Raw genomic sequence first — 24,781 nt, forward strand, 5'->3', positions numbered from 1 at the left:
AGGGGGACACAGACATGAAAATAAATTGCAGATATATGCTTACATGCTGTGGAACCTAGAACGGGGTGAATAAAGGGGACTCATCCAAGTGCAAAAGGGCTGCAGAAGAGAGAGGGTGTAGGGGAAATGGGTTAGTCTGCAAAGGCGTCTTGGAAGAGATGTGATTTGAATAAGGCTTTGAAGGTGGGGAGAGCGATTGTCTGTCGGGTATGAAGGGGAAGGGTATTCCAGGCCAGAAGCGGGACATGGGCAAGAGGTCTGCAGCAAGATAGATGAGATCTAGGTATGGTGAGTAGGTTGGTGTTAGAGGAGTGAAGTGTGCTGGCTGGTTTATAGGAAATCGGAGAGGTCAGATAGGAAGAGGCAAGGTGATTGAGTGCTTTAGCACCAATGGTAAGGAAGTTGTTTAACTGCTGAGGAGGATGGGCAGCCAATGGAGGTTCTTGAGTAGGGAACATGAACTGAACAGCTTTTTGGAAAAATGATCTGGTCAGCAGAGTATGGACTGAAGTTGGGGGAGGCAGGGAGGTCAGCAAGGAGGCTGATGCAGTAATCAAGGGAGTTTAGGATAGGTGCTTAGATCAACGTGGTAGTTCGGATGGAGAGGGAAGGGTAGAAATCAGTGATGTTGGATTTGGTGATATTGATTTTGTGGGTTGATGGGGATATTGCCAGAGTTTGTGAGACAGGAAGGCTGATGGTTCTGTCTACAGTAATGGGAAATTCATGGGGGAGGATACAATTTGGGTGTGAAAATGAGCTCTGTTTTGGACATGTTAAGTTTGGGGTGTAAGTGGGACACCTATGTAGAGATGTCTTGAAAGCAGAAGGGAATTAGGAGATTTTATCAGGGAAGGGGAGAGGTCAGGACTGGAGATGTAGATGGGGGAATCATCCACATAGAGATGGTAGTTGAAGTCATGGGAGCGAATGAGTTCTTCAAGGGAGTAGGTGTAGACAGAGAATAGAAAAGGACCCAGAAGGGAGCCTGGAGGGGCTTCTGCAGCTAGAGGGTGGGAGGGTGAGGAGGGACCTGAGAAAGAAACAGAGAATGAGCAGCCACAGAGGTAGGAGGAGAACCAGGAGAGGACAATGTCAGTGAAGCCAGGAGAAGAAGGTGGCCCACAGTGTCAAAGCAGCTGAGAGGTTGAGGAGAGTTAGGATGGAGTAGAGGCTGTTGGATTTGGCCAGAAGGATCGTGGTGACTCTTGCGAGGGCGGTTTCTGTGGAGTGAATGGGATGGAAGCCAGATCGAAGAGGGGTCAAAGAGAGAATTGGAGGAGAGGGATTTGAGACAGTCGGTGTAGACAACTCGCTCAAGGAGTTTGGCAAGGAATAGTATGAGGGATATGGGATGATAACTGGAGGGAACCATGGAGTCAAGGGAGGGTTTTGTTTTTTGTTTGTTTTTTTTAGGATAGATGCATGAGCATGTTTGCAAAGCAGTGAGAAAGAAGTCTTTGGAAAGCGAAAAGTTGAAGAGCGAGCGGGGGAGGAGAGAGGGGGCGAGTAAGTGTTTTGATAAAGTGTGAAGGAATGGGGTCGGGGGTGCAGCGGAGAGAGTGGATTTTGATGGGAGGTGGGAGATCTCTTGAGACACTGCTGGGAAAGATGGGAGAGTTGAAGAGGCCACTGGAAGAGGGAGAAATTGGAGATATTTTAGGGAGGTCACTACTGCTGGTATCAGTTTTATCAGTAAAATATGTGGCCAGTCAGAGGCAAGAAATAAGGCAGGTCGGGGGACAGGAGGTTTGAGAGAGCTAGACGTTTGAAACAACTAGTGAGGGCAATGGGCGTGGGAGTCGGTCAGTAAGGAAGGAGAAAATAATGTTGCTAGGCAGAGAGAGAGAAGCAGCATGGTCTAGTGGATAGAGCACGGGGCAGGGAGTCAGAAGGACCTGGCTTCTAATCCCATCTCCACCACTTAGCTGCCGTGTCACCCTGGACAAGTCACTTCACTTCTCTGGGCCTCAGTTACCTCATCTGTAAAATGGGGATTAAGACTGAGAGCCCCTTGTGGGACAGGGACTGCGTTCAACCTGGTCAGCATGTATCTACCCCTGCACTTGGGACATGGTAAGCGCTTAACAAACACCATAAAAAAAAAGTTGAACTAGTCCAGGATGAATTTGAGGTGGACAAAGTTGGCGTGATATCTGGATTTCCACCAGCAGCGCTCGGCTGTTCGTACACAGGAGTTAAGGAAAGCGGACTGTAGAGGTGATCCAGGGCTGTGGCTTAATAATATGAGATCGAAGGGATGGGAGATCAAATGAGTTGACTAGAGCGGATGGTGTTGAGGGTGTCAATTTGTGCGGTAGTTTGGGTGTGGAGATTAACTGTGGCATGATGACTTGAGAAAATTGGGGAATAGGACATTCATTCATTGTCGTAATTACTGAGTGCTTACTATGTGTAAAGCACTGTACTAAGAGCTTGAGAGAGTACAATATAACAACAAACAGACACATTCCTGCCCACAACGAGAGCTCACGGTCTAGAGGGGGAGACAGTAATACAAATAAATAGGTAAATAAATGACAGATTATGACAGGTAAATAGGTAAATAAATGACAGATAAATGACAGACGAATAAAGGACAGATTTGCAGGAGGTGGGTGGTGGGAGAGAGGCAGTTGAAGTTACAGTTTGCATAGAGGGATTTCAGGGTGGATGAGGGGAAAGATGGAAAAGTGACTAGAGATTAGTGACTGTGTCAGTGTTTGAATTTTCAATTATCTCAAATTTTGTATAATTGATATTTAAAGTTCTGATGCTCATTTGGACCTCACACCTGGGTCAGAAATGTGAGCCAGATATCTTACCCGTCCCTTCATACCGTAGACAGCACCACCGTCCTCCCGGTCTCACGCCTATAACCATATCATTATCCTCCACTCATCCCTCTCATTTAACCCCCTTATTCAGTCTGTCACCAAATCCTGTCAGTTCATAGCCAGAAACCATCCATTCCATTCCTTTTCATCCCAATCACTTACCGTATCCTACTATAATTGCTACATCAGCCTTCTTGCTGACCTCCCTGCCTCCTGTCTCTCCCCACTGTAGTCCATACGTCACTCTGCCGCCCAGATCATTTTTCTGAAGAAATGTTGGGCCCATGTTTTCCCACTCCTCAAGGATCTCTAGTGATTGCCCATCCACCTCGGCATGAAACAGACTCTTTACCAGAGAGTCTTTATTGAGCACTTTAAAGCATTCAATTCTCTTGCCCTCTTCTACCTTTCCTCTCTGATTTCCTACAGCCCAGCCCAGTCCTCTAACGCCAACCTACTCACTGCACCTGGATCTCTACTATCTCACTGTCTGCCGCTTGCTTACGTCCTGCCTCTGACCTAGAGCTCTCTCCCCCTCCATATCCGACAGACCATCGCTCTCCCCACCTTCAAAACCTTATTAAAATAACATCTCCTCTAAGAGGCCTTCCCTAACTAAGCCCTCCTTTCCTCTTTCTCTCTCCCACTCACTTCTGTGTCACCCTTACACTTAGATTTGCACCCTTTATTCACCCCACTCTTAGCCCCACAACACTATGTACGTATCTGTAATTAATTTAAATTAATGTCCCTATCCCCCTTCAGACTGTAAACTCATTGTGGGCAGGGAATGTGTCTACCAACGCAGTTATATTGTACTCCCCCAAACACCACTACAGTCAACTGTGTGCAGTAAGCACTCATTAAATGTGATTGATTAGTTGATCTTACCTCTTCTCAACTCCTTCAGACTTGAAATGGGGTGGAATGTTTTTAGTCACCTGACAAAGACATTTTTGCCCAGTGGTATCTAGTTGTCACCTGTCGCTGGGGACAGGTTCTTTCAGAGTCGGCGCAGCGAGAGAGAGAGAGAGAGAGAGAGAGAGGCTGGGGATGGAAAACCTGAGTTTTGTATAGAATTTATTCCGCGGGGCGAATTGAATTAATTATTTAGACCCGACAAATCGGCCTTCCCTTTTGGGAGAAATATGGTATTAAAGCTTCCCTAACGGGAGGAATACACTGGTATGTTACTTGCGTGTGGCCGGACACCCGATCCCACTTATGATTTACTCACAACGTGGGGAGGCGTCTGGCTCCCACCATGTGCTCGCCCCACCCAGGAGGAATCCACATTTGCATTAAATACACTTATGCGTTAAATACTGAGTTACATACACTTATGAGTTACATACACTTATGCGTTAAACCCAGTTATGCATTATCCACTTGTGGTTACTCGCACTCGGTGAGGCGGCTAGCTCCCACCTTGTTCACGTCCCACCGGGGAGGCACCCACTTAGACATCAAATCCATTTAAGTGTTACATACCCACGGTGAAGCATCTGGCTTCCAACCCCATGAGCACTCAGCAGGACGGGACACTCACCCATCCCACTGCTCCTCGCTTGGTACAGGCAGAGCGGCCTGCTCACGCTCTGGACAGAGGCGACCTGCAGCCGGCTGCTGCAAGTCCAGTTCCTCTGCACAGAAGGTTAGAGGCAGCAGGTAATTATCACCTGTGCCCTTAGGCCATTCCAGCTTCTGGCCTCAGTTTATCCAATCTCTGCCCTCCCCCCCTCCTCCATTCCTAATTTGAGTGGCACGGGGGCGAGGGGCACCTTCTGTATTCCCAGCTCGGGCTATCAATCTGGCAGTTTCGGGTGTCGGGGCGGTGTCCCACCCTCACTTTCGAGTTCCACCTGCTGGCTCAGGAGGTCACGAGAAAGCATTTGACCTTGAGATGGTCGGTAACCCAGGGTCACCTTGGGACACTAGTGTACCTCCATCTACTCCATCTTTGGGTTAGAAAGGGGACCAATCAATTGATCAGTGGTGTTGATTGCTTACTGTGTGTACTTTCATTCATTCATTCAATAGTATTTATTGAGTGCTTACTATGTGCAGAGCACTGTACTAAGTGCTTGGAATGTACAAATCGATAATAGAAACAGTCCCTGCCCTTTGACGGGCTTACAGTCTAATCAGGGGAGACAGACAAAAACAATAACAATAAATAGAATCAAGGGGATGAACATCTCATTAAAACAATAGCAAATAAATAGAATCAAGGTGATGTACATCTCATTAACAAAATAAATAGGGTACTTGGGAGAGTACAGCATAACAGAGTTGGTAGATACGTTCCCTATCCGCAGTGAGTTTACAGTCTAGAGGGGAAGAGAGATGTTAATATAAATAAATTCAATTGTGGATATTTATTTGTGCTGTGAGCCTGAGGGAGGGGTGAAGAAAAGACGTAAATCCCAGTGCAAGGGAGTAGAAGAAGAGGAAAATGCAAGCTTAGTCGGGGAAGGCCTCTTGGAGGAGATGTGCCTTCAGGAAGGTTTTGATGTCGGATATGAAGAGGGAGGGTGTTCCAGACCTGAGGCAGGATGAAGGCAAGAGGTTGACGGTGACCTAACTGCCCCCTTTCTTCCTTCTCAGTTATCCAAAATATTTGGTACCCAAAAAAGATTGTCCCAAACATTTGGGATTCTAGAGAGTTTGCTCTGTGTAAGTGGAGTTTGGTAAAAATGTTTGTTCCAGAAAAAGTTGTTTCTTAGGTATTCTAATCTATTTTCCTCTAAATATTTTAGAAAAAGGAAAATTTAGTAGCTGTGCCTCGGGAAACAATACCAGTTACTTCTCCAGTGTTTATATAGATCTTTAACACTGCGATTTGTTGTAGGCACCAATATATGTTAGTCTGCGTACGAGTAGAAGCGTGAAGATCTTACAGATGTAGAATATGATTTCTTTCAGTTTGTCCGTTCCTGTATTGAATATGCTACTAAATGAGTTGCTGTGCATCAGTAAAGTGCCTCCAGGGACAAAGCACGTAGACATGGATCTGTCTACTCTACCTCCGACCACTGCCATGGCGATCCTACTCTATAATAGATGGTAAGACCCCTTATCACCTTGGGATTTATTTCACTAGGTGTGTAGCCTAGCGGAAGCAGCGTGGAACTGGGAGTCGGGAGATCTGGTTCTAATCCCGGCTCCACCACTTGTCTGCTGCGTGACCTTGGGCCAGTCACTTCACTACTCTGGGCCTCAGCTTCCTCATCTCTAAAATGGGAATCAAACGCCCATTCTTCCTCACCCAGAGACTCGGAGCCCCGAGTGGGACAGGGACTGTGCCTGACCTGATTATTTTGTGTCTACCCCAGCACTTGGTAGAGTGCTTGGCACATACTAAACGTTTAACATGTTCCACAGTTGTGGTGATAAATTTGAGGGGACATATTCATGCCATTTTAAAATTGAAACAGTAGCGTGGTAGCCTGCGGTACTTATCTGGTGTTTTTAGTAAATCAGTAATGATAGTATTAGTAGTCGTAGTATTCATTCATATATTAAGTGCCTACTGCATGTGCAGAGTGCTGTACTAAGCACTGTTCACCACACACAGATGAGAGTTTAGACATGGGCTCTGGCCCTCCAGGCAGTCACCATCTAAAAGTATGTCAGGGCTGGGTTTGGGGGCAGACCCAGTCGGAAAGATGATGCTGTAAATGCAAAGCGACGTAAAAGTACCGGTCCAGTGTTAAACGGGACCTTTCCGTCCCTCTCTTCGTAGCAGCTGTACCTAGTGGAAAAGAGCACGGGCCTGGGAGTCAGAAGGACCTGGGTTCTAATCCTGGTGCTTCTGCATGTCTGTTGGGTGACCTTGGGCAAGTCACCTCACTTCTGTGGGCCTCAGTCTCCTCAGCTGTAAAACAGGGATTAAGGCCGTGAGCCTTAAGACTGTGTCTAACTCGATTAGCTTGTGTCTGTTCCAGCGCTTTGTACAGTATCTGGCACATAGTAGGCGCTTAACAAATACCAGTAAAAACCAGCAAGAAAAAAGTCCAGAATCCTTGTTGAAGCAGGGTTGCCCTGAGATCATCTCCATAAGGAAAGCAGGATTTGCGAAGAGAAGGAGGTGCCTTGAGGTGGAAGTTAAACAGAGCAGCAGATGGCAACGGGCACCTGTAGGAAATATGATGAGACACTTGCTCCCGGCAGATGTTAGGGTGATAGCTGGCCCTGTGTACCGAAAGCATGAACAACTTAAAATGTGTTTACTCCACTCTTTAGAAGCCAATCTTCTGAGTTTTAAATTCAGTTCTGTTTTTATTTCAGGGCAATCAGGACAATTGTTCAAAGTAGCTTTCCTGTTAAGCAAGTGAAACCTGGTCCCCCTCAGCTGAGTGTGTAAGTCAGCAAATGTACTTCTAAATGTTGCTTCTATCACCCTGGCAAAATACCATCTGTTCTGTTGTATAAGGTTATTAAAAATACGTCGGAGAATTTGCCAAGAAATTCAAGAAAAATTCCGTAAACATCGAAGTTGTCTTCAGACTCAAAGATTTTAGTTTTCGTTGGTATTTGGAAGGAAAAACCCCTGAAGGTGAAATTTGGCAGGGTGAGGTTGGGAGGAGCACTAACAAGGGACTGTCCTTTGTTTTGCCCTAGTGAGTTTAATTATGGTCTGGCAGTTATAAAAATGGCTCAAAATTGTTCAGAAAAATCTTCAGCAAGACAATGGACGGAATTATCTTCAAGGGACAATTTGGGCCACCCACAAACCTTTATAAAGTGAACTTGAATAAATTTCATTAGAGCGAGTGCATCCGTATTAAACCCATATCTGAAATGTAGAGCTCAAAATAAATTTAGCCATCCAAAACAATTTTGGAAATGTTATTTTAATGAGTGACGATGCATAGAACATTTCAATGTGCTATATGCTTACACAACATGGAACTTCTGAGAGACCAAAAGTATACAATACAGTACAAAGAGATTGATTTTTAAAAGTTTACATAAATGGAATTATATATGGAGAAATTATGTTCACAAGTACAGTAATCGTGTAAATGGTATATCTGTCCATTTGTTACTAATTAATGCATTTTTGCATTTCAGCAATTTGTGTTCTGTTTTTACGGTTAACCTCCCTGAATATTAGTAAATCCTTAATTTATTTTTTAGTATGAATCAGGTCCAGCAGGAAAAGGAACTGACAGAAAATATTTTGAAAGTGGTGAGTTCTACGTTTATTTTTTAGTTTTGGTATTTTTATTCACGTTGAGCGAAGATAACGTTATCTACCGATTTTAAATGAGTGAATATTTGTTGTGTTCAAATTTTTGACTTGGTGAATTTTAGACTTATGGTTAGATGAAGGATGTAGTCTGTTACTAATAATAATATGGTGGTTTTTGTCTGAGGTGTAGCTTTTTGATTTTTGGTTTTTTCTTCTTAATATTAAAATGATTTACGTTTGCTACCAATTTCCACTGAGATGGACTTGTGGAAAGCTTGTTTTATAAATAAATTAGAGAATGATTACATTTTGTTCTATTTTTTAGAAAAGCGGAAATGTGATGGTGTTATTTACTTCAATAATATTGCCTATAATAATTCATGGTAAACAATGGTAATAGATGATCATTCATGGTCGGAGTATCTAATAGAAGCCCCCAAAGGATTGCTTCCACTCCCTGTTCCCTAAAGCTCACAATTTCACTGTCATCACTGATCCCACTTTTTATTTGCTTCCTTTCTTCATTTAGTCTTTGCTTTTCCATGTCTTCCTCAGTATTTCCTTTCTAGTTTTCCGTCTCCTCCCGTGACACAAATTGTAATCCCCTTCTGGCTGGATTACCATAGTAGAGCCTTGTCTAGCTGTCCTAGTCCTCTCCCTTCTTCAGACCCCCTTCTTCCTCCAATAATAATAATAATAATAATGTTGGTATTTGTTAAGCGCTTACTATGTCCCGAGCACTGTTCTAAGCGCTGGGGTAGACATAGGGGAATCAGGTTGTCCCACGTGGGGCTCACAGTCTTAATCCCCATTTTACAGATGAGGGAACTGAGGCACAGAGAAGTTGTGACTTGCCCACAGTCACACAGCCGACAAGTGGCAGAGCTGGGATTCAAACTCATGAGCCCTGACTCCAAGCCCGTGCTCTTTCCACTGAGCCACGCTGCTTCTGTGCTCTAGACCATGTGTTCGTTGTGGACAGGGAAAGGTTCTGTTGTATTGAACTCTCCCAAGTGCTTAGTACAGTGCTCTGCATATAGTATGTGCTCAATAAATACCATTGAGTAAGTCTGTTTTGCATTCAGCTGCATGAATCATCTTTCTAAAATGCCTATTGGTGCAAAACAACCTTTTCTTCTAACCTCCAATAACTCCTCCATTACATCTTTTTTTTTTAATTCATACTGAGCCTTTGCTTTGTGCAAAGCACTGTACTAAGCGCTTGGGAGAGTACAGTCTAACAATAAATAGACGCATTCCCTGACCACAGCGAGCTTACATCTTACACGAAAGACAGGCTCCAACTCATTAGTTTCAAAGTTCTCTGTCGGGTGGCTACCCTCCAACCTAGTTGCCCTCTTATCCCACCACCCTTCAACTGGTGCTGATAATCTCCCCTAAAGTCATCGCCCAGTGTCTCTTCACTCAGCTGCTCACCTGTTCAGTTGTTCATACCATTCCCTCTGAAACGGAAATAACCTCTTCTAATCTTCACCAAATCACATCCATTTCCCCACCTTCAGCGCCCTTCTAAAAAACCATCTCCTGCATCAGTGGTATTTGAGTGCTAACTTTGGGTAGAGCCCTGGATCAAACGTTTGGGAAAGTATAATACAGCAAAGTCGGTAGATTTAATCTCTGCCCACATTGAGCTCGCCGTAAACAGGGATCTTGCAGTTTCCATATAGGAATCCCTGTCTAATCTAGCAATCCCTGTCTAATCCATGTCATTCTGGGATCGTTTTATGTAGTCATCCCTTTAAAATGGGCTTCCGCAAACCCTCAATTAATGAGGCTTGTGTTTTGGTAGAAATTGGGCGTGCCATCTCAGAGTAAATGCTGTTCTTGGAGTTCCCTGTTTTTTGTTTATTATTGATTTATTCGTATTTATTCCTGGAATATTAGCATCACTCCGGGCCCACCAAGGGTGTATATTTGACCAGATTTTCTCTTTACATTTCTCAGATTTCCTCCTAAAGTTGTAAACACCTGCCCATCAATTGCCCTTCCACAGGACTGTAGCATAAAGAGCGATCAAGATGGAGGGTTGCTGTAGGAGTTTTCCATTGCTCTCTCCCTCTGGGTTGTAGCCGAGCTCCAACAGACACAGAGAGTTTTGGTCGGACTTCAGGAACTTGAAAAGCAGCATGGCTTCATGGATGGAGCATGGGCCTGGGAATCAGAAGGACCTGGGTTCTAATCCTGGCACCATCACATGTCTGCTGTGTGATGTCGGCAAGTCACTTCACTTCTCTGTGCCTCAGTTACCTCATCTGGAAAATGGGGATTACGACTGTGAGCCCCATGTGGGACAGGGACTGTCCAACCGGGTAAACTTGTCTCTACCCCAGTGCTTAGAAGAGTGCTTGGCACGTATTAAGCTCTTAAATACTGTTGTTATTATTAAACCATTAAATAGTTTATAGAAATGCCATTTGTTCTGACCCACCATTAAGCAGGGCCGTTTATGTGGAGGCTGTTAGAAGAAAGCTACTGAAATGATACTTGTCAGCAAGAAAGTTTTGTAGATAGGGGTTTTTTTTTTAATTGGCATTAAGCGCTTACTATGTGCCAAGCACACTTTCGCAGCCCACAAAGACCTTACAGTCTAGAGAAATGTTAAAATCAATTACTGACAGGTGAAATAATCTTGGTTTTTGTTAAGCACTTACTTTGTGCCAGACACTATACTAAGCGCTGGGGTAGATAAAGCTAATCAGGTAGGACACAGTCCCTGTTCCATTTAGGGCTCTTGGGGACACAGTCCTTGTCCCATTTAGGGCTCACGGTCTTAACCCTCATTTTACAGATGAAGTAAGTGAGGCACAGAAAAGTTCATTGACTTGCCCAGGGTAACACAGCGGACAAGTTGCAGAGCTGGGATTAAAACCCAGGTCCTTCTGTTGCCCAGACCTGTACTCTATCCACTAGACCACACTGCTTCCTATCTAGGATGCATGGTTTGCTTCTCCTATAGGAATATTTTTAAGAAGATTAACCATTTTACAGTTTTAACAAGTTACTGTCAAAATTACAAAATAATTTATTAAAAATTGTTAAAAATAATATTCCAGTTGTTGAGTGCTTAACCTACTTTTAAAATATATTTATAGAATTTACTTCCAAGTTGGTGTGAAAATACATCATAAAACCAGTCTTCTCTTGCATACATTCTCTATTGTGACAACAGGTGCATCATTTTTTTGTATTTTAAAAAAAAATATTTGAAATTTTTGTAATAGCTTTAGTCATAGGGCTAATAGTTCTAATCTGGTTCTTATTGCCACTGAATTAGTGTTTCTTTCGTTTTTTTTTTAACTGTTGTAGCTCAAAGAACAGGCTGCTGATTCTATCTTGGTGCTAGAAGCAGCACTTAAATTAGACAAGGATCTTTATGTGCACACTATGAGGACTTTGGATTTACTGGCCATGGAACCGGGAATGGTGAATGGAGAAACCGAGAGTTCAACTGCTGGATTGAAAGTCAGAACCGAGGAAATGCAGTGTCAGGTACGGTACTTAGAGTACTTAGAGAAACAGCGTGGCTCAGTGGAAAGAGCCCGGGCTTTGGAATCAGAGGTCACGGTTCAAATCCCGGCTCTGCCACTTGGCGGCTGTGTGACTGTGGGCAAGTCGCTTCACTTCTCTGTGCCTCAGTTACCTCATCTGTAAAATGGGGATGAAGACTGCCAGCCCCACGTGGGACAACCTGATTACCCTGTATCTACCCCAGTGCTTAAAACAGTGCTCTGCATATAGTAAGCGCTTAACAAATACCAACATTATTATTACTTCAGTTTTCCAGTGTATTCCGGACAACTTTCCAGAATTACTGGAATGAGATGAAATTAGTATTTTAAAGTGAAGTGATTTGAGATTCCTTGCCCCACCATTTCTGTAGTTCTGTGCCATCATTGACCACTTTCTCATCTGGGCCCTCCCCACTTAGAGCAGAAAGATCTGGAAGTACCCTCAGTTTTTGCCATAAACACGTTGGGTGGACCGTTGCTGGGGAGGAAGGAAACATTCTTCTGACAATACAATCCTGTTGGGATACAGTGTGATTCAGGGTTGAAGGAAGTCAGTCGATCAGTAGTATTTATTGTGTGCTTGCTGTGTTCAGAGCACTGTAACAAGTATTTGGGAGAGTACAGTACACTAGAGTTGGTAGACACTTTCTCTGCCCACACAGACCTTACAGTCTAGAGAAAATGTTCAAATCAATAACCGACGGGAAATAATAATTCTGGTATTTGCTAAGCGCTTACTATGTGCCAGGCACTATATTAAGCTCTGGGGTGGATACAACCCATCGGGTTGGGCACAGTACATGCCCAACACGGGGCTCACCGTCTTAATCCCCATTTTACAAAAGAGGCAACTGAGACGTAGAGAAGTCAAGTGACTTGCCCAAGGTCAGACAAGAGGTGGAGGTGGGATTAGAACCCAGATCTCTGACGCCTGGGCCCGGGCTCTGTCCCCCAGGCCACGTGGCTTTCCATATAGTTTGTATTCGACTTGCTTATATATCTCTTTTTATCAAGGTAAAGTTAAGGGATGGAGCCAGGATTGGAACCCAGATTTAGCCCTCAATCTAATGGTACATACTGAGTGCTTTCTGTGTGCAGAGCACTGTACTAAGTGCTTGGGAGAGTACAGTATACCTGTTGGTGGACTCATTCCGTGCTCACAGTGAGCTCACGGTCCACAGGTCCTCTGATTCCCAGGCCTGTGCTCTTTGTTCTGTGACAAACTGCCTCACAATTCACTGTGGACTGTTTTCAGGAAAAATACAGCATTAAAATTTAAGACCGAATTAATCGAGCCCTTAATGTCAAATTAATTCCGCCTCCGTTAATAGAACACCTCCTATCTACGTGGTGCTACTACTAATAATAATACTAATTATGGTATTTGTTAAGCGCATACTATGTGCCAGGCACTGTACTGAGCGCTGGGGTGGATACAAGCAGATCGGGCTGGACACTTTCTCTGTCCCATGTGGGGTTCACAGTCTCAGTCCCGGTTTTACAGAGGAGGGAACTGAAAGAAGAGGAAGTGAAGTGACTTGCCCAAGGTCACACTGCAGAGAAGTGGTGGAGATGGGATTAGAACCCATGACCTTCTGAGTCCCAGGCCAGGGCTTTATCCACTGCGCTATGATGCTCCTTCTACTATAGGTTCTAGGCCTTTTAGTCAGTCAGTGATATTTATTGAGCACCTACTGTAAGCGGAACACTATACTGAGCATTTGGAAGAGTACAATACAGCAGAATTAGTAGACGGGTTCCCTGCCCACAGAGAGCTTAAGAAACTGAAGGACAGAGGTCTTTTCTGACTGTGTAAATTTTAAGTAAAGTGTTCAATGTTCTCTCTTCCAGGTGTGTTACGATTTGGGAGCAGTTTACTTCCAGCAAGGCTCTACAAACTCAGCTCTATATGAAAATGCCAGGGAAAAATTTTTCAGAACCAAAGAATTAATTTCGAAGGTAAAATATTACACTCGGATTGTGGAGCTGCAAAACCTCAGTCCTTTTGGGCAACCGGAATTTTTGATTAAGTGGCAAAACTGGTGTTATTAACAATAATAATAATAATAATAATAATGATCATTAAGCGCTTACAGTGTGCCAGGCACTGTACTAAGTGCTGGGGTGGATACAAAATATAGGCCCTTCACAGTCCCAGCCCCACTGGGCATGCAATGTGCACATCATCCATTTGTCTGTGGTATTTATGGAGCACTTATTTGCACAGCACCATACTAATAAAAACAATTGAGGTATTTAAGTGCTCACTGTGGGCCAGGCACTGTTCTAAGCGCTGGGCTAGATATAAGATAATCGGGTTGGACACAGTCCCTGTGCCACATAGGGTTTACAGTCTCAATCCTTATTTTGCAGATGAGGTAATTGAGTCACAGAGAAGTAAAGTGATTTGCCCATGGTCACCCAGCAGATGTGGTGGAGCCGGGATTAGAACCCACGTCCTTCTGACTCCCAGGCCCGTGCTCTAGCCACTAGGCCACGCTGCTTCTTAGAGCGCTTGGGAGAGTATAGCCCAGTAGAATCAGCGAACACGTGCCCATAACAAGTTTACAGGCTACAGTCGAATTCCTTAGGTTTGCCCAGTCCTAAAAGTCACCTCCCCTATAAAGAAGCAGCATGGCGTAGTGGATAGAGCACGGGCTTGGGAGTCAGAAGGTCATGGGTTCTAATCCTGGATCTGCCGCTTGACTCCTTTGCGACCTTGGGCAAGTCACCTCACTTCTCTGAGCCGCAGTTACCTCATCTGGAAAGTGGGGATTGAGACTGTGAGCCAGCCCCACATGGGACAGGGACTGTGTCCAACCTGATTTGCTTGTATTCATTCATTCAATAGTATTTATTGAGCGCTTACTATATGCAGAGCACTGTACTAAGCGCTTGGAATGTACAGTTCGGCAACAGAGACAATCCCTGCCCATTGACGGGCTCACAGTCTAATCGGGGCAGACAGACAAAAACAAAACAACTTAATCACCATAAGTAGAATCAAGGGGCTCCACCCTCGCGCTTAGTACGGTTCCTGGCACATAGTAAGCGCGTAACAGATGCCATTATTATTATCCCCCCTCCCTTCCTCACTAGAGCTACCTAGGTCCCTTGAGAATCCATCACCCCGCGAATCTGCCCACCTGTAAAGCCTCCTGAACTTTGTCATCTCGGGAACCGAGGATGCCAACCACCTCTGTCTGAATGGCTGAAATTCATTCATTCGTATTTACTGAGCCCTTATGGTGTGCAAAGCACTGTGCTAAGTGCCCGGGAGAGTACTGTAGAACAGTTCCCTGCCCACAACAAACTTAGTCTAGAAGGAATGGCAGGCATTAATCAAAATAAATAAAAATTGCTTTACTGCTTCAACCACATCATGTGAGGTAAAATCAGTCGTGCCCGAAAGTCAGGAAAAATCTTTGGATGCGTGCATATCCTGCAGTGCTGAGCTCAGTATACTACTGCTCCAGTTCTTGCAGCAGCAGACACAACTACCTGAATATTAGAGAAGAAGCGTGGCTCAGTGGAAAGAGCCCGGGCTTGGGAGTCAGAGGTCATGGGTTTGAATCCCGACTCTGCCACTTGTCAGCTGTGTGACTGTGGGCAAGTCACTTCACTTCTCTGTGCCTCAGTTACCTCATCTGTAAAATGGGGATGAAGACTGTGAACCTCACTTGGGACAACCTGATTACCCTCTATCTACCCCAGCACTTAGAACAGTGCTCTGCACATAGTAAGTGCTTAACAAGTACCAACATTATTATTATTATTATAAGGACAGTGCTTCCCTGCGGGGAACTCTCATTACCTGCAAGGACTAGCTAAGCAGTGCAGCTTTGTGCATTGAGCACAGGCCTGAAGTCAGAAGGACCTAAATTCTAATCCCAATTCTGCCACATGGCTGCTGGGTGACTTTAGGCAAGTCACTTCACTTCTTTGTGCCTCAGTTGCCTCATCTGTAAAATGGGGATTCAGATTGTGAGCCCTATATGGGCAACAGGAATTGTGCCCAACCCGATGATCTTGGACCTACCCCAGCACTTAGTACAGTGTCTGGCACAGAGTAAGCGCTTAAATGCCAGAAAAAACTTTTGGCACAGTCATCTTGTTTGTTTGCTTTTTTAACCCAAACATTGTCTTTACAATCTTTTCAGGAATTTTTGTTTTTATTGTATTTGCCCTGCCAATTTTTTATTATGATTTTTAGCCTTCAAGTCATAATTGTTTTAAAAAAAAATCATTTTTGGTCGATTTCTACTCTTTTTCCTCAGTGTAACTCTCTATTACCTGAAACAGCAGCCCAAATTTTCATGTCTCACTAAAGCACACCCCCAGGGCTCTAAATCCCCAAAAGAAGAGCATTTGGTCACAATTGTCATGGATTCCCAAATACTTATAGAGAAGCAGCATGGCTCAGTGGAAAGATCCCGGGCTGGGGCGTCAGAGGTCAGGGGTTCGAATCTTGGCTCCACCACTTGTCAGCTGTGTGACTGTGGGCAAGTCACGTCACTTCTCTGGGCCTCAGTTCCCTCATCTGTAAAATGAGGATTAACTGTGAGCCTCACGTGGGATAACCTGATTACCCTATATCTCCCCCAGCGCTTAGAACAGTGCTCTGCACATAGTAAGTGCTGAACAAATACCAATATTATTATTAGAGAAGCAGCGTGGCTCAGTGGAAAGAGCACGGGCTTGGGAGTCAGAGGTCATGGGTTTGAATCCCGGCTCTGTCACTTATCAGATGTGTGATTGTGGGCAAGTCACTTAACTTCTCTGTGCCTCAGTTAACTCATCTGTAAAATGGAGATTGACTATGAGCCCCATGTGGGACAACCTGATCACCCTGTATCTACCCCAGCGCTTAGAACAGTGCTCAGCACATAGTAAGCACTTAACAAATGCCAACATTATTATTGTTATTATTACTTTCTCGTTAGGGTTAGCCAGTCAGACCATCATTGAAATATAAGGTACGGAGGGGTGTTTTCAACTGGAATGTCATTTATGCTGATTTAGCTAACAGAAAATAACCTTTTATTTTCCAGCTAGGTTCATTATCCCTTCACTGCACTATAGATGAGAACCGGTTAGCTGGCTATTGTCAGGCTTGCGGGGTTCTTGCACCGTGTGCTGATAATACAGCGCAACAATCAACCCCCTATGGTCAAATCCATACCTGCATGCGATCCGGCAACTATCAGGTAAGTTACAGAAGGACTGTATTGGAATTGGAGTGGGAGATGATTACATTTGGATGCATGCCTTTCTGACATCAATCTTAAACAACTTAGCTAAAGGGAAGATTCAGAAAGTCTAGAAGTTGTGTGTGGTTTTAAAACTGTATGAGACTCCGAGTTTTATATTCAGCCTGCAGTATGATTCCCGTTTCAGTTTCAGGTGGAATTTCTATGGAAAGACAGTTTGTAGAAAACATTAAAAAGGTAGCCTAGATAAAAATAAGGAAGGTTTTTTTTTTCCCCCCACCCTAATCCATACCCAAAAAAGAATTTTCAGGTGCATTCTCCTAAAAATGATTCTAGCATTTGACATGGTTTAGACTTCGAGTCGCAACTCTGCCAAGGAGTTTTGTGTTTTGAATTTTTTTCCTTTGCTTGAATCGTGGGAGCATTTGGGGATCCTGTGGATTTGTACTCAGGGTTTCATTTAACATTAGCAACAGTTTTGTGGCAATTATGATTTCCTCATTGGAGCCTTCGTGGTATAGATTTTTTGTTTCTCAAAGAAAATTGGATCCTGGTTGCGTAAGCAGCAACCACACATTGTAACGGCTGCACCTTTTACCAAATAGGCTGATAACAAAAAAAACCTAGCAGAATCACATTTTAAAATGATCACTGTGTGTCTCTTGCTACCCCCCTGCCTTTTGGTTGGTCTTTGTCTATGTTTCTCCCTCTGTGTTAATCTGTTTCTCTTTGTCCACCGGGAAATTACTTGGTGGTCATATATAAGGGACAGTTGGAAATCTGTGAAAATAATTGTGGAAATCCAATTTAACCCAAGCCTAGATAAAGGAATCTTTATTATCTGAGTTCTGCAAACCCTTTGCATTCTGCTTCTTGCTACAACTGCTCCTGTAGATCAGTCAGGGAAATAGTATCAGTTCATCTGTGGCAAGTGCTTGTTTGGATCCCACATTTGACCAACCCAGCCCCCACAATTGATTCTCAGGCTGTGGGCAGAAGTCGGACCCTGCTTTCATCAGCAGTCTCCAAAACTTGCTAGCTATGACGCCTAGGGCTGGAGTTTTGACAATGGGTTGGTTAAACCCTGGCCTGGAAATAAGAAAATCGAATTTTAATCCTGCCTGCTGGTGACTTTCTCTTTAACCCTGAGGAAATGGTATAACTTTAGTATATAATACGGATGGTGATTTTGAATGCCTCCAAAGATGAACAATTGTAATTAATATTTGTACTGTAAAACACAGGACAGTTTTTATTCTGCTGAGCTGTAGAATTGAGAGGAAGGAAGTTCAAGGGCTTCTTTATCTGTTTTCAGGATGGCTTTGGTTCCTTCCATTGCATTCTACAGATATTTAGGTAGTAGAAAAATTATTGATGCTAATGATGCCTGTTTACTTGTTTTGATGTCCGTTTCCCCTCGTCTAGACGGTGAGCCCGTTGTTGGGCAAGGATTGTCTCAATTTGTTGGTGAATTGTGCATTCCAAGTGCTTAGTAGAGTGCTTTGCACACAATAAGTGCTCAATAAATACATTTGAATGAATTAATGAATAATGTAAACTTGAAAATTAATGCGTTGCCACATATGTGTTCTAGGAAGTAATAAAGATTTTCCTTGAAGATAATCAAACCTTCAATTTACCTGTTCAATTCAGGCAGTCAGTTCTTAGAGAACTCTTCCAGAAAGCTCAACAGGGGTAAGTCAGTTATTTGAATGATTAAGCTTATGTTTCTACTCTAGGGAAACAAACTTCTTTGTCATCATCACGAATAGTGTATTATTGATGATGCTTTTGGCTCATTGGGACTCGGAGGCTTGGAGGATTTGCGGGATAGATTGGGATATCTAACTTCAGAGCAGACGGATGGGCGGACACCCACTCTCCTGTTCAGAGCTGACCAGTCAGTCTCCCGTCGGGCCCGGGCATGGCTCTGCGGTGACGAAAGACCCAGAATAAGCTGTATTAGCCCAGGAGCCTGACTGGTGGCAACTCAGAAGCAAAGGATTGGTCTGCCCTGCCCAAGCCCCATCCCTTCAGCCTCTCTCGTTTCCTCCCACCTTTGGACACGTTAGTGCGATGACAAAAGTATGTTATTTAAATAGTACTTTAGAAGTATTTATATTAATGTCTGTCTCCCCCTCTAGGCTGTAAGCTCGTTATGGGAGTCCATTAGTTCTGTGGTATTGTACTCTCCCAAGCACTGAGTAAAGTGCTCTGCACATAGTGAGCGCTCAATAAATGCCATTGATTGGTAATTTATCTAATCGAGCCAGGTGTGTATCCCATTGCAATGGCAGCAACTAAACCGTAGAAATCAGATTACCTTTACTTAGACTTTGAATAGCTGCTGGGTGACCACTCTTAAAACTTAGCTGATCCTTTTTATAGACTACTTAATTTAATGTTTGAAAAGACCCAAAGTGCACGAATGACCTGCAGGCAGACAGGAAGCTGAGCCTGAATCTACTATCTAGCACTGACTTGAACTGTAGTGAGATGATTCCACAATTTCTTTGTATACAGTCAAAATTCATTCTGTTTATTCTGTTTTTCTTCTTTTGTGGATCTGAGGGTGTAATTCCCCCAAGATGATACAAATTGTATTTGTGAAATTATTTTTAGACAAGAGCATATTTCCATTAGTATTTGCTCATAACCCCATTTTTTGTACTTTACAGAAATGAAGCGCTAGATGAGATCTGTTTCAAAGTGTGTGCTTGCAACACAGTCTGTGATGTACTTGAGGGAAGAACAGTTAGTGTTCATTTTAATCAGCTATTCCTACGACCAAATAAGGAGAAAATTGATTTCCTTCTTGAGGTGAGAGTTTTCCTTTTCTTTTGATGCTAGCTTCCAACCGGAACCATTAGGATTAGACATTTCAATCATTTCCACACCCCTGAATTGTGCAGGTTTTCTTTGTGGCTTTGTAGATAGGACCGGAGTAGGAAATTATTTTGGCCAGAGGGACACTGGCCAGATTTTCCAATGTGTGGACTTCTACGGGGAATGGAAAGTGGGGGGAAAGAAGAGTGGATTAAGAGGTTTAAAAAAGCAGTCCAGTCAGCAACCCTTAACTTCCACTGACGGAGGTGCAGTTCCTGGCATCATGGGATCCACTGCATCTGCCCCAAGGGCCGTATTATATCCATTCCCTAATTAAAAACTACTAAGTACCGGGGTAAGATACAAGATAATCATGTTGGACTCAGTCCTGTCCCACATAGAGCTCACGGTCTAAGTTGAGAAGCAGCATGGCCTAGGGAAAAGAGCACGGGGCTGGGCGTCAGAGGACCTGGGTTCTAATCCCAGATCTGCCACTTATCTGCTTCGTGACCTTGGGCAGATGCCTCTAGATTGTCACTAATTCTGCTCACGCATTCCTCCCTGAGGTGAGTATAGTTTTGGTATTAGTAGACTAACTATGTTCCAGAACTTCATTTCTCAGGAAGCCTCACTCAGACCCATCTAAATGCAGAATCTCGATCTTTATCCAGCAGCACATGTGGGCTCTGGAAGTTGAGCAGTTTCTCCACCTCAAGTACGTTAGGTTCCCAAGTGAAAATTGTTTTCAGTTCTGGTTCATTTAATAAGTTATTGCTGAAGGAGGGATTTAAAAAAATAATAATAATTGGATTGCTATTTCCTTAGGTTCAACGTTGATATTCACTTGACTTTATGTTTTTCAGTTTGTCTTGAGTTAGGTATTTTTGATAAGAGGAATTTTGGAGGCTGCATAACCGTCCGTAGCAAACTGAAAGCTAGAATTTTTAAAGTGCCTACATTTCGAAAAGTTCTTTTATATTTTCATTATTTAGAGTCCTTAATTTTAATTATTTCAAACCCTTAGGTGTGCTCCAGATCAATAAACTTAGAACAAGCTTCGGAAACTTTGAAAGGAAACATGGCAGCTTTTCTGAAGTAAGTACCTAGAGACAGTGGTCAGCTTTTCACTTGGAGTGCAGAGTTGTAAAGGGGTCAGAGATTTTTAGAAGGAATGAGGACTTGTACTCTCCCAAGCGCTTAGTAAAGTGCCTCGCACTCAGTAATTGCTCCAAAAAATACGATTGAATGGATGAATGCCATGATCCCACAAGTGGAGAAGAGGTGAGATGGGCATGCCTTCACTCCAAAAAGGGACAAGATGGATTGCCCAAATGGGGAGGCAGAGCTCAGCCCCACCACTGCTGGAGGATGGATGAGCTGGAAGCCAAGCTGCCATTTTGGCAGGCTCCAGTATCAGGCCTTGACCTCATCCATCAGGAAGGAGCTGGGAGGGTTTTTAGGCACCTGAAGCTGCTTGATCTACGCAGGAAGCTCTGGGAAGGAAATATATGGCTAGTCTGACCCAGACCCAGTTATCAGGAGGGCGGTCGCTCCTGTTATTTCTCACAAATTGTCCCCTCTGTTAGTCGTAGTGAGACTGTATTTTCCGGTTTCAACTCTGTGGGGCATTAATGTTAAAATTTAGTTCAAACAAAAAGCCCTGAAACCCTCTCATAAATAAAACATTGCTTTTCGTCTTTATGGAATGTTGACTTCATAAAGAGCCATGGTAGTGGGTATTTCGTAATAAGATATTGCAGATTGTTTCTCCCACTCAGTATGCACGCTTGATTGGATTTGTCATCAGATTTCCATTAACGGGCAGTCCTTTTTTGGTTCCCCAGGAACCTGTGTTTGGGACTGGAAGATCTGCAGTTTGTCTTCATGATATCGTCTCACGAACTCTTCATTTCGCTGTTGAAAGATGATGAAAGGAAGTTGCTTGTTGATCAGATGAGGAAAAGGTGCCCTCGAATAAATCTGTGCACTAAACCTGTAACTTCCTTCTATGATATTCCAGGTTAGTTTTCTGACCAACCACACTTATTCCACCACTGTTATTAATACTGAAAAATACAGGAGCATGTTTCCAGCCATGAGTAGTTTACAGAATTTTTCTGTTAAAATTTTTTTTAATTACTACATTTCTTGCCAACTTGTGGCAAAAAGAACCCCAGGTACAGAGGAAGGTGCTAAAGCAGTCTATTCCCAAATATTCCTCTCCACAGACAGGTTGTCCCCACCTGTAATTCTAAAGTATACCTAAGTAGCTTGATTTGGTGGTAAGTGAAGGTGAAAGTTAGAAATTTGTGTTCATTTTTTAGAGTCTAGATTGCTTTCAAGGTGAAAATCACTCCCGACATTTATTTTACAATTGGTAGAAAATGTTTCTCAGTTCACTGTAGGATTCTTCTTCTTCTTTGTGAGCACAGTTCAAGGTCTGAGTTTATAGGGTTAGTAAGGAGCTGGGACGGTACAGAGATTTCAGTTGTGTGGTAAATAAAATCATTCTTCACCCAGCTCAGCGTGGATGTTTTAGGAATTACATTTATGGTTGTGTTTCATTTCTGTTAAATGGAGTCCACACTCCCGCTTATTGAATCGGGTCTTTGTCACAACTAGTCCTTAGGCTTTCATTCCGTAAGTTAGATAGTCAACATTGTTTTTCACCACTTAGCGTCAGCAAGTGTCAACATCGGCCAGTTGGAGCATCAGCTTATTTTATCAGTGGATCCTTGGAGAATTCGCCAGATTTTAATCGAGCTGCACGGCATGACTTCGGAACGCCAATTCTGGACGGTTTCTAGTAAGGTAAATCATCACCTAGTAAATGCAAAGGGTTAAAGTCACTGCATTTTATTTTTCAATTTGTATTATGAGAGGATTTCTAATGTATTAAATAGCGTGGCCCGAGATGTTTCGGCTTAATGTTTCTTTTTTTAAAAAATTGCGCCTGTCTCCACCTGAGGTCCCATAAACTCATTGTGGACAGGGAAAGTGCCTGTTCATTGTTGTACTGTATTCTGCTGAGCGTTTAGTACAGTGTTCTGCACACAGTAAGAGCTCAATAAATATGATTGAATGAATGAATAAAAGTTTTTGTACACCTACTGCAGATATGATAGTCATTTTAAAACGGTTACCATGCTCCAGTAGGAAAAGGGGGCCAAGCTGGGTTGGGCTTGAAGGTGGAGTGACATATGAAAGGGCCCCTAAGAAGAATAACGGGCAGAAAGATGTCACAGGGGCAGATAAAAGGAAGTTGTCTGTGTCTTCAGAAAATGGAAGGAAGGTAATAATATATTGCTACTGCCAAACTAGACTTCTAGTTTTAGAACATTTTCCAAGGGCGGGGAGGAAAGAGCCACTTTGAATAGTGTTCTCAAGGCATCCTTTCTCTTGCAAATACTCTTGGCTTAACTGGTTTAACTGCTGGTGCTGCTCCTGTTGTCATGCTAACCGATTATAACAATCAAAGGAATTTATTGAACACTTATTGTGCCCAGACCTCTGTCCTAAGCAATTGGGAGAGGGTAAACAGAAGTTTTTGAAGGCCGGGTATCTATAGGGTTCTAATTCCGGCTCCAGCACATGTCTGCTGTGTGACCTTGGGCAAGTCACTTTACTTCTCTGGGCCTCAGTTCCCTCATCTGTAAAATGGGGATTAAGAGTGTAAGCCCCATGTGGGACAGGGACTGTGTCCAACCCGATCTACTCCAGTGCTTAGAACAGTGCTTGGCATGGAGTAAGCACTTAAGTACTATGATCATTATTTTTCTAGAACGTATTTAAATTTTCCTTGAGGTTGACTATCGCCAACTCTAACCTAGAATTTGTCATTTGTTTCTCGCAATTGGCTATTTTGTAGAGACTTTTCATAAACAAGTGTGTCCTTTATGTTTTACCTTCTAGTGGGAAGTGCCAGCAGTGTACAGTAATGTCATTTTAGGAATTAAAGACAGTTTGACAAGAGATCTGGTGTACATTCTAATGGCAAAGGGCTTGCACTGCAGCATTGTCAAGGTAAGTCAGGCCATCCTTAATTAATGGTTCCGTTGGATGGCAGATCGTTTTTACGATGCCACCCTAGATTTAGGGTCATGGCTGTGACAGCTGGAATGGAGGTGAGGTGGAGGAGGATCGCGACCATGTTCCTGATCGTGGGGACAGAGCATAGAAGGGCAGGCACCTGTGCTGAGGGAAGGCAGTTCCAGCGCAATTCTTCTAGCCAGCCCAAAAAGATCCCCCTGACGCAACAGTCCGGCAACTAGAAACTTTCACTTCAACTGATCTGTGTCTACATTTTGAGTCCAGAGCGGTCCGGCATTTAGAAGATTTAAAGTGGCGTTTTAACTCAGTTGATAACACTGATTTCACTCTGAGGATTTCTTGTTCCCCTTAAAGTTTTCTGTTTTTGTTTTTAAGCATTAGTGCCTCATGTCTTCTCCCTAACTTATTTAAAAAAAAATACATCTACTCATAATAAAATACTTTATTGAAATTTTCCCTGAAGCTGACATTTTAGCCTGAAAGCAGGAAGGAAAAGCAAACCTATACTGGGGTGTGCAGAGTTGTTTTAAAAAAATCTTATAAATGAATATTATATAGCTGTAGCCAAATAAAATATGTCCTTAAAATCCCTGGTTCATGAATTATAACTTGAACGTGTTGTGTTCAGCTGTGCAAAAATAATTTTTGGTCTCAATCCTTTTTTCAACTCTTTACTTAAGAAACTAGATTACATAATATACCTGCCTAGTAGTATTTAAAATGTATTGTACTCTCCCAAGTGCGTAGTATACAGGGTTCTGCACACAGTAAGCGCTCAGAGAATACTATTGATGGTTTCCATTTTAATGCAAGCTCAATAAGCATGCTTTTCTGGGGTACTTAAGTAAAACAAGGAAAATTCATGTGCTCTAAAAGTTTCCGAGATTTCTGATTTTAACTTTTATGAGCCGAACAAATCCTGTTTTCACTTTGTGGTAAAGCTATACTTCAAGTCAAGGTTCACAGGCCTGAATTTTTTGTCATATCCCAAGTCATGCATTGCCATCTCATTTTCAGTTTTATTATGCTTCACCCTTTCCACATTTTTCAGGCCTCATGTCAGAGTAATTGAGGGTGAATCTCTGGCTCTGTTACTGTTACTTCAAGTCCAACCAGGATGAGAAGCAGCTT

At 43.2% G+C, this 24,781-nt stretch overlaps 1 protein-coding gene across 2 annotated transcripts in view; it reads left to right on the top strand.

The window, feature by feature from the left end:
* The window catches only part of INTS8 (integrator complex subunit 8), a 59,243-nt gene that overhangs the window by 8,171 nt on the left and 26,291 nt on the right, over positions 1-24,781 (top strand). For both annotated transcript variants that reach the window (XM_029062194.1, XM_029062195.1), the window contains exons 3-14: positions 5,763-5,903; positions 7,128-7,199; positions 7,980-8,031; positions 11,362-11,544; positions 13,416-13,523; positions 16,616-16,771; positions 18,369-18,469; positions 19,453-19,594; positions 20,625-20,695; positions 21,445-21,620; positions 22,278-22,411; positions 23,513-23,623. In XM_029062194.1, coding sequence (XP_028918027.1) covers positions 5,763-5,903; positions 7,128-7,199; positions 7,980-8,031; positions 11,362-11,544; positions 13,416-13,523; positions 16,616-16,771; positions 18,369-18,469; positions 19,453-19,594; positions 20,625-20,695; positions 21,445-21,620; positions 22,278-22,411; positions 23,513-23,623 — 1,447 coding nt within the window. The remainder of the gene's footprint in view (positions 1-5,762; positions 5,904-7,127; positions 7,200-7,979; positions 8,032-11,361; positions 11,545-13,415; positions 13,524-16,615; positions 16,772-18,368; positions 18,470-19,452; positions 19,595-20,624; positions 20,696-21,444; positions 21,621-22,277; positions 22,412-23,512; positions 23,624-24,781) is intronic.

Source organism: Ornithorhynchus anatinus, chromosome 4 (assembly GCF_004115215.2).
Source record: "Ornithorhynchus anatinus isolate Pmale09 chromosome 4, mOrnAna1.pri.v4, whole genome shotgun sequence".
NCBI lineage: Eukaryota > Metazoa > Chordata > Mammalia > Monotremata > Ornithorhynchidae > Ornithorhynchus > Ornithorhynchus anatinus.